The sequence below is a fragment of the Eschscholzia californica genome, unplaced genomic scaffold, assembly GCF_041429995.1.
Source record: "Eschscholzia californica isolate CP2 unplaced genomic scaffold, dmEscCali1.0.p SCAF_1, whole genome shotgun sequence".
NCBI lineage: Eukaryota > Viridiplantae > Streptophyta > Magnoliopsida > Ranunculales > Papaveraceae > Eschscholzia > Eschscholzia californica.
The window spans coordinates 23,931,356-23,941,102 of record NW_028238198.1 but is presented as its reverse complement, the minus strand read 5'-3'; the positions used below and the strand labels follow the sequence as shown (position 1 = coordinate 23,941,102).

Below are 9,747 nucleotides of genomic sequence, written 5' to 3'. Positions count from 1 at the left end.
TCTATGAGAGTAAGAATTTACGGGGCAAGAAGTCAATGGGACCGGGTCGTTGACCGGAAGTCAAACCTTCATCTGTTGATATTTTTGCGGGCACTGATGACGTCTTTGGGCTTAACCTGCGGCAAGAGACAAGAACAAACGTGACTGTAAGATCCCTGGGATACCGGGATGGTGCCGACTCTAAGGGGGCTCCAACGGTCAAGTTAGTAAGCTTGCAAGAGAAGTAATAGGTACGTGAGTGATATCCTTGGAATGTTACCGTAGGTCGGATAATGATCGGAGTTTAGGCATGACTCGTAGAGTGACCAGAGCCTGATCTCTACGGATAGACTGACTTATTTTGAGAGAGGTTATGACAATGCTTGTGAATTCTGCCTTGTGGATGAGACAATCCTGAAGAGGTTTACCTTGTCCAGGGTATTGATGAGTCATGAAAATGCCTCATCTGAATCTCTTTGTTTGGGTTAGTTAGTCAATTTCGAGAAGTTACTCTGATGATTTGCTTGTTTCTCTTACTCAGGGGTTTTCTAAGAAGTTGAGCGCGAAAACGGAGAAAATCGAGAAAAAGACACTTCTAAGGGCATTTTGGTCATTTGGGAAATTATGGTTGTTAGGCAATTTGTTATGCCAGTCGGGATTTAATGTGATCAATACGAGTAATCAAGCAGAAGCAATAAGAAATAAAGAACAATCAAGGACAGAACACAAAGATTTACGTGGTTCGTTTGGTGAGACCTACTCCACGGAGACAACGACGCGATGATTTCCACTATGATAAGCAAACAAGTTTGTACAAGAGATCTGTGAGATTGTGCAACTGATATCTCTTTAGGGTTTAGTTTATATAGCCACTAAATCCTAATTCCACCGCCTCACCGACTCTCTCTCTACAACCGACATTACATGGATACGCTACTACTAATAACCGACATAAGCCTAGCTTCGCATTCCAGCTCTGTCTTGGAGTCCAACTCTGCCTTGGAGCACTGCTTCGTATACCAGCCCTGTCTCAGCAATCAGCTCCACTAACGGGTCACTTCTAAGCGGGTTGGCGGGTCAGCGGGTTCACATACCAGCCCTGTCTTAGCAATTACCATTGTCTTGTAAGCAGGTTGGCGGGTCGTAAACCGGGTTCGATACCAATCCATATTTGAGTCACTTCTAACAATTCTCCACTTTGACTTGAATATGCTCCTCTTGATTTAAATCTGCCACCATTATAGCTTAGCGCCTCTGAGCCATCGTCGCTCCAGCCCTGCTAGGGCTAGGGGTGGGAATCGGGCGGGTATGGGCGCCCACGGGTAGTTCTTCATCGGGCTCGGGCGGGTCAGGCATATCCTCTGAGTGGCTATTAGGGCACTCGGGCAAAACAGGCGGGTAATCTAGAAGTATCCCTTGCTCAAAGCCCGCCCATGCTTGCTTAGGTACTCGGGTGAGTCGGGCTTCGGGCATCGGGTAACAACTAATGTGCTAACCCTCAGCGGTGCCTTTAGAGCTATTTCAAATTACACAGGCACTTGTAATGGAAACCTAAGCCAAGCCATGAAGTCTATTTTATGAACTCCAAAGACCTTTTTCAATTCAAAGAGGCCAATGTTGGACTAAATTGTATGGAGACTTAGCAAGAATTTGTCACACAAACCCTTTTATAAGCTTAGCATAGTCTACTTTTGTCCAAATCAAATGATGTGGGACTAATCAAATGATGAAGATACTTCCAACTCTAACAAAACCTTTTAGTCCCACATTGAGAAATCTATGAAAGAAACGTTGGTGACTTAGGTTATAAGTAGTTAAAATGGTAACCTATCCAATAGAGAAGTTCAACTCATATCCTCATAGGTCTGCTATGTACCTGTTGGTCAATTGGTATTAAACCCTTAAAGACCTCAAGGGTAGTAAATATACCCAGTAAAACAAATCCTTTCGTAGTTGGTGCGGGTGCCCTTCGGGTACAACCAAGCGGGCTCGGGTGTGGGCGGGAGCACGGGTGAACCTTTTCACCCGAGCCCGCCCGCTACACTCCTTCGGGCCGGCTGCACCCGAGACGGGCCTCGGGCGTCCGTGGTCAACGACGGGCACGTGTGGGCGGGAGCACGGGTGAACCTTTCCACCCGAGCCCGCCCGCTACATTCCTTCGGGCCGGGCGGGCTGCACTCGAGACGGGCCTCGGGCGTCCGTGGTCAACGACGGGCTCGGGTGCCCGTGGACGGGTTCGGGCCCACGGGCAGAATTCCCACCCCTAGCTAGGGCTAACATATGGAAATCCCAATCAAGTCTAAGCAATGCTTAAACTTGAAAGTTGTAACTGCATTGGTCAATATATCCGCTAGATTATCTACCGTAGAAACCTTTTTCATCGTGATCCTCCCTTGTTCAATCACGTCCTTGATAAAGTGATACATGACGTCAATGTGTTTAGTTCTCTCGTGATGCACTTGATTTTTGGTCAAATGAATAGCACTCTGGTTGTCGCAGTAAACCGGATTCGATACCAATCCATATCCGAATCACTTCCAACATAATTTTAGTCAATGTTGATACTCCGAGGAAAAGAAGAGTCTGAGACGAATACGTAGGAGAAAACAGAGGTCGAATCGGAGTCCGAATGAGAAGATAAGCCTAAGTCAAAGTTGGAGTCAAGTATGGTTGACCAAGTCAGTAGGAGTACCACAACATATGATCCTCTATTTCGTGGAACAGAGATTTCGGTGGTCCCTCTTAATCCGATGGTGCTGGACTGTGGATCTGTAAGCAGCAGGTTATTTTCGGGATAGTAAGTGGGCACAAAAGAGATATCATGTTATGTCTATCCAGTGTACCTGTCGCAATTTATTACAGTAGCCCCATCCGATCAGACGGCTGCTGCTTGTTTCAGGACACACGAATTCATCAACGATCCCACCTCACTTTCCTTCATTGTCTCGAGAAGCACGTAATCACTCCTCCTGCCAGCAATCAAAAAACAATTGGTCCCCAAGATTTGGGGGATTTCTTCTCTTAATTTGCTGGTTCGTTAGAGAGGGAGAAAGGAACTTTAGTTTGAAATGTATTTTAGAAAGAGAAAGGAGAATATAATAGGTCATCAGGTATATACCGTAAATAAGTCGAAAACTTTAAGGGTCTGATCTTATAAATAATCACGTGGGTGATATGTTAAGGGTCTGACCTCTAGGAGAGATAAAGTGAGCCAACCCTTGTAGGTAATCACGTGGGTGATGTAGGAAGGGTCTGACCCTTCAAAAATAAATGAACCGTTCAAGTAGACGAACCCTTGATGGAGTAGGCGAACCCTTGTTAAAGTGGTTATAGGAGAGAGAAAGTAGACAAACCCTTGATAACTACTGTTCTTGTACTTTCACGGGAAAGTATGTGGTTGTCTCCTCAAAGGTCATGTACTTAAAAAGACCCCGTACCTTGATAAATGAGGTCTTGCTCCCTCTGTGAGCGATACTTGATAAGGTCTTGCACCTTCTGTGAACGGTATTTGATAAGGTCTTCACCTCGAATGTAAGACCGTAACAGTATTTATATGAGTGAAAGGAAGTAGGACTATGTGATATAATGAGATTCTATCAAAGAGCAAGACTCTATGAGAGAGAAAGTGGGTTGCTCATTTTATAGTGCCTCGGTCGACTGTCACCTGGCAGTGAGTTGTCTCTTTAATGCGTTAACGCATAGAGCTGTCACCATACATACGAAGATCGTAACTCCCCTAACGGGTATATCGATATTGTCACCTCGAATGACCGTAACGTTTCCCCAACGGATATACGGAGAGAGGTCTGCTGGTGAGAACATACCTCTTTATCCAGGGTTGTAAATACTTGCATATCTTGAAGTTGTTTCAGGGTGCCCGAAGCTTAGTGGGTCGGACCCATTAGTTATTAATTCATGGGCTTGGTCACCGTGTAAGCCCATTAATCGTGGATTTCTGGGAGTGCTCCTGGTGACGTATTTTGTCCATACAGTTTTCTGCAGGAATAGTCGCCGATAAATTAGATATCGACGATTTCATTCTGGTTGCGTCGTTAAAAATTATATGCCAACAGTTATTTCACAAACCGTTGCCGTCACCGAAAGTACCTTATTTTGTTGTTCTTGAACTAATCAATAAGACAAACTCTTTTTATTCTTTTCCCATAATCTCTCCAAACTTCTTTGGAAGTCTATGCAGTTTGGTGTATAGGTAATATGTAGTACTCGTAGATAAAATTGCAATTGTAAATAAAAATTTGATAAAGACTTCAAAGAACATTAAAAACTTATATCAACAAGGAGAGTTGTTAGTGGAAAAAAAATCTATCTCCGAATACATTCATAGATTACTGGAAGAGGGTATTTGGTTATAGAAGAAAAATTTCAAATTGGTAAGGAGACTAAACTATGAAAACCATCTGTTCTAGACAACCAATGCTACCCGTTAGGAAAAAAAGAAAACACTGAGGTGTTCTGTTCCCAAATAAAAATGAAAGCCATAATATTGTAACTTCGGCTAGGTGACATGCCGCGTTTGACTGTTGAACCAATACACCATACACGACAAACATAATCATCTAAGAAAGGGAGTTCAAACCAAGTTCCATAGAAAAATTGTTTCAAACATTTCTGAGCAGCCCAACATATAAATTAAAAACTTCCAGTTTTAAGTCATAAAGTAACTATCAACTCATATTTTTTTCGATCTTCTATCATCAACTGATCTTCTTTGCGTTCCTACCTCTATCGATTTTTCTCCAAATGGTAAGCGGGGTGAACTCTTCGACAAACCGGAAGATTCTTACATTCAACTATGATGTTCCCTGCTGTATTTGCTCAGAAGGTTCGAAGGTGCAAACATCTCCCAAATCCAAAAATCTTCTCCATGACAAATCAGCCCACCCTGAACCCTCAATGACTACAAAAGTTTTCTGTTCGTAGACTTTTTAATCGACACCCCATGTCTTGCCATCCATGCTAAGGTTGATTTCTACGCGTTCTCTAGGAAGGTACTTCCTCGGGAAGCATGTTGGGATTGTCTGCATAATGAGGTTATGATCAGAAATCGTAGTTTCATTAACATATCTCTAATCATATACTCTTACTTGTTGTTAATCCGTGGTGTCTTCCAGTTTTCAATAACAAATAATAATGTTTGACCTTCTTCGCTCATTTATGCTTTCACTATTGCACAGACAGAAGATATTGATTGTGTTTTCGCAGCACGACTTGATAGTAGTTGTGGTCCTTCCACAGATAGCTCTCTGTGTTGCTCCTCCTGTCGGTTTGCAAGATGAATAACTCTTTGAGAAGGTCCTTTATCTCTTTCTTTTCTTTTACGTTTCGACATATGGTTGTTTGGTTCCTTTTGGCCACTGGGTTTCCTCGTAAAGTGACGACTTTCAATTTCACAATGGCTTTCGTCAAACATAAATATTTCGAAACGAGACTCCATTTTGTACACGAAACATAAGATGTTATTCTCTTTCACCTTATGATCCTCCATAAATTCACACCACCCGTTTCTCAGAAAGAGATTATTGTCAGTTCTTGCCAACTCAACGTTCCAGGTATTGTCACTCGACCCTTTTAGCCCCACAGTCTCTAAGAGCTTATTTTTCATTATCTCTACAAACTTCTTTGGAAATTCCTGCATATACGCAATGTCAACATAACAAACTTAAGCGACAAGATTATATGATGTACGACAAATTGAATTGAGTCTTATAGTGAAGAAACTTACACAAGTTGGAGATGGGGATTCTTGGGTAGGAATACTATGAAATGCAATGACTTGAACTTATTCCAGTATAAGAGTTGATCCTGATCTGCAACGGTTGGTTGATGGCTAAGTTGGGAAGCTGAAGTAGGCGACTGTTACATCTTTGCTTTATACAGTTCAATTCTAGTGGATCTCCTCCCTAGGATTGTCCAATTACGTACCTCAAACTGTTCCTGTTCGCTTGATTCTTTAGATGTGCTATCATCAATATAGGCATCATCGATCTCTTCAGATGTGCTATCATCAATATATGCATCATTGATCTCTTCAGAGGTGCTATCATCAATATATGCATCATCAATCTCTTCAGATGTGCTATCATCAACACATGCATCACCGATCTCTTCAGATGTATTTTCAAAACCTCTTCCACGAAATACATTTGCACCAATTTCCCTCTTACCTGCACATTTACCACCTATATCCCTAGATGCACATGGTCTAAAATGTGAACTTGGGTATGTAATTCGACCTGTAAAACAAAATTATGTGAAATAGGTTACCTCCTCTAAAAGATCGAACATGTAAGAAGAATCTCCAGCGGATACGTACAGTTTAATATTAATAGGAACTCAACTAGAATAGTTTAGGAGAATAGATATAACGCATAAATTTCAAACAAAAAATCGAACGTAATTAATCAGATCAATGGATAGCTACAAATTAATACTTGAATAGATAATTGATTAAAATCTTCCAAAACACACCAAAACTAGTAAACTTACCGTTCAAGGTATCTATATACCTTAAGACTCTTTTTAGATACAAAAACATAACCAACACAACGGCCTCCAAAAACTCTAGTTTTAACAACTACAAATTTCATGGCCATAGAAACTACACCTGATAAAGCAACAAGTACTAAAATAAAAGAAACTTAAATAACTTTTAATCCTCAAATGGTTTGCCCTTAAGACTTAAGAGAACTTGATTCTCATCACAAAGGGAGTAACTTGTTTTATACTTATGCTGATGACTGGAGTGTGGCCCATTACAGTAACAGTCACTCACTGCGAGCACTTGGTTTCTTTTTGTTCACCTTGTCACGCTAACAAGGGAAATTCAACTATCAAGCGACCACTTTTTCGCTAAAAACTATGTGGACTCACTACCCCTAATAAATCAAACACACAATATATATCAAACATATTATTAACATACAACTTCATGAAAATATAGCTTACCTTCAGCAGCTACCTTTGCAGGTACAACCTTGCAGGTTGATCTATTATGACCAGCCTTACAACACTTGTACAGTTCCGTTGCTTTGCCAACCAACTTGGACATCCTTGTCTCTCATCGTCTCTATCCCGGGCCTTCCTGCTGCCAAATGAATCTTGATGTCATTACTCATTAGTACGAAAAAGTCCAAATAAAGAGAGTGACCCATATAAACAAAAAGGTATAGAATGAAAAATATGACGAGATATTGCATGTATATCTCTCTCTAACCAATATCAGGATTGAATCCCAATTTATCATGAAATCTTGAAGTTAAAACTTGAAACTTGTTTTTCTAAGCAAGATGCCCATACGTAAATGTTTTCTTGAATTCAATGGCGATATTTCATTTCGCGCTTCATGCTCTTCACAAATTATTTTGAAGTAAAGGAAAACATATAAGAAAAAATGACCATCATCACAAGTGAGATCTAATCTTCCTCTTCCAATTAGGGTTTACTAGACTGGATCAACAATTCGTTTGAGAAAGAAGTAGAGAGGGCGAGAATGGAGAGAAAGGAAACCCGAACAAAGAAGAAGTACAAGAAATAAGGAAATGAATTGTATGGTTGCTGACGGTTTTCTGCAATAATCGTCGCCGATAAATAAAGTACCGACGGCTTCCTACTGATTGCGTCGTTAATAAACTATATGCTGACGGTTATTTCAGAAACCGTCTGTAATTACCGTCACCAAAAGTACCTTATTTTGTAGTACTTCCCATCAATAAGACACTCTCTATTAATTCTTTTCTCATGATCTCTCCAAGGAAGTCTATGCAATTTGGTTTATAGGTGAAATGTTAGTAGTAGTAAATAAAATTGCAATTTTATATATGAACAACGTGATATCGAATTGGCTTGAGTCAAATTTCAAAATGTTTGTTTTATTTACTTATTTATTTTCGTTTAGAGATTTTGAACTTATTTAAATATGACAAAATAGTATACATGCATTAAAGAGGCCATTATATAAAATAATTAACTAATGACTGTTGTTCACTTGACGAGAGCAAGTAGCCACTCAAAGAAGTCAAATTTAAACAAATCAGACAGACTCGGGTGGGTTAGATTGAGAAAATACGGGAACAAAAAACACCAAACTTGGGGGTGACTGAGGGCTTAAGTTCAATAGCGAGGAATGTTAAGACTTTAAAACAAACAAATCCCAACAAGAAAATCAAAACTAAATCCTAAAAGTAGTTCTTTACCTCCTTCGAGTAATGATCTTTGAGAATAATGGACGGATTGGAATTGAATCTGTGACCTCATATCTAGAATAACTTAATTCATTATGACGAGCCTCAGCAAGCTCAAATGTAGTGGTACCAAGCATTTTTTTTCTTTATCAGAAATTAAATTCATATAACCAACAAAAAGCCTGCAAGGTCAAAATGTATGATAAACGGTCAAAGTAATGCAAAATTGTTACGAAAATAAGAGCATGAAGAGAATGAGTAATTATTCTAATATAATTGAGCTCTATAATATTTAGTCGATTTAATCAAAAGTGTTAGTGAATTTATGAGTTGCATTTTTTTTCTTTATCAGAAATTAAATTCATATAACCAACAAAAAGCCTGCATGGTCAAAATGTATGATAAACGGTCAAAGTAATGCAAAATTGTTACGAAAATAAGAGCATGAAGAGAATGAGTACAAATTATTCTAATATAATTGAGCTCTATAATATTTAGTCGATTTAATCAAATGGAGAGGGTCATGGAGTTTTCTAAATGGAAGTACTATCTACCAGAAAAAATTGGATTAAAAAGGTATGTCATATTTTTTAGGGTTGGACCCCTATGTAAAGTTCAGACCTATGCAAACTCATGCAAGCTATGTGTTAATAAGGGCTGACTCCAAATCTTTGCTAATCTATGCAAACAAGGGAGGTCAAACGTGAAACCAAGAGATTGTTTTTGACAAAAGAGAAATTTTCACCAAGGGATTCCCGAAAATTTTCCTTTCAATTAATGTCCATTGTGGACTCAATATTGGAATAAAATTATTCTAATTTAGGTCATGAAATCGATTTTAGCTGTATTTCTGAGAGAATTAAAAATTGACTTGGTTTTGAAATTAAAGTTAGCATATTAGTAATTGAGAGAGATTAATTTTGCGTTCTTTACGCATAACATTTATTAGATTAGATTATGATTTTTCAAATAACTTAAAAGGGGTTTCTAATTGTCGTAGAAGAACATTACAAACTTATAAACTACAATTTTATAACAAAGAACTACTAATAGATCTCATAAACTAAATCTAATAGAAAATAAATTGTCATGAAGATAAGAACACAAAAAACAGAAAAAAGAGAACAAATTCTGAACATAAAAGAATAGCAGAAGAAAAGAAACTAAAGAAAGAAAAAGACACCTTAGGAGAAGAGATTAAGTGGTCTAATAAAAAATATGAGATTGATAAAACCAAAGAAACCTAGCAAGGTATTTATAGAGCTTGGTTCAAACCTAACATCCATCTAGAAGCTACTATAGAGATAGGGTTGGAAAATTATGCAATTTTGCATAAAGATAGGGTTGAGAAAATTATTTGTCATGTAGATAAAGATCGATAAAACGAAAAAAAAAACTAAACATAGATGAATCACAGAAAAAAAAAGAGAAAAACTAAAAACAAAGAGAAAAAAGAAAAAAAAGAGAGAAAACAAGGAAAAAGGAAACCTTGGTTAAGATGGAGTCCTTTCTTGTCTTTGTTCAATCCTTCGATGAGGAATGAATATAGAAGAGAATGAGTTTTTTG

The 9,747-nt window shown here is 38.7% G+C and overlaps 1 protein-coding gene across 3 annotated transcripts; it reads right to left on the bottom strand.

Moving 5' to 3' along the window:
• Nucleotides 1-4,749: 4,749 nt before the first annotated feature.
• On the bottom strand, nt 4,750-9,747 carry LOC147565283 (uncharacterized). 3 transcript variants are annotated; one of them, XM_086666893.1, is made up of 5 exons: nt 9,669-9,747; nt 8,193-8,362; nt 6,946-7,084; nt 5,723-6,233; nt 4,750-5,629 (listed from the first exon to the last, which is right to left on the bottom strand). In XM_086666893.1, exons 3-4 carry the CDS (start codon nt 7,046-7,048, stop codon nt 5,857-5,859), a joined length of 480 nt encoding a protein of 159 aa, XP_086523019.1. In that variant the 5' UTR covers nt 7,049-7,084; nt 8,193-8,362; nt 9,669-9,747; the 3' UTR covers nt 4,750-5,629; nt 5,723-5,856. The 3 variants fall into 3 exon arrangements, with proteins under 3 accessions (XP_086523019.1, XP_086523034.1, XP_086523027.1); XM_086666908.1 differs by having other exon boundaries at nt 6,946-7,081; XM_086666901.1 differs by lacking the exon at nt 9,669-9,747 and adding an exon at nt 9,364-9,582.

Coding starts and splice junctions, on each gene's coding strand:
- LOC147565283 (XM_086666893.1), bottom strand. CDS start 7,048: ATGTCCAAGTTGGTTGGCAAAGCAACGGAACTGTACAAGTGTTGTAAG. Junction 6,234..6,945: donor TGCAAAGGTAGCTGCTGAAG/GTAAGCTATATT, acceptor TTTGTTTTACAG/GTCGAATTACATACCCAAGT.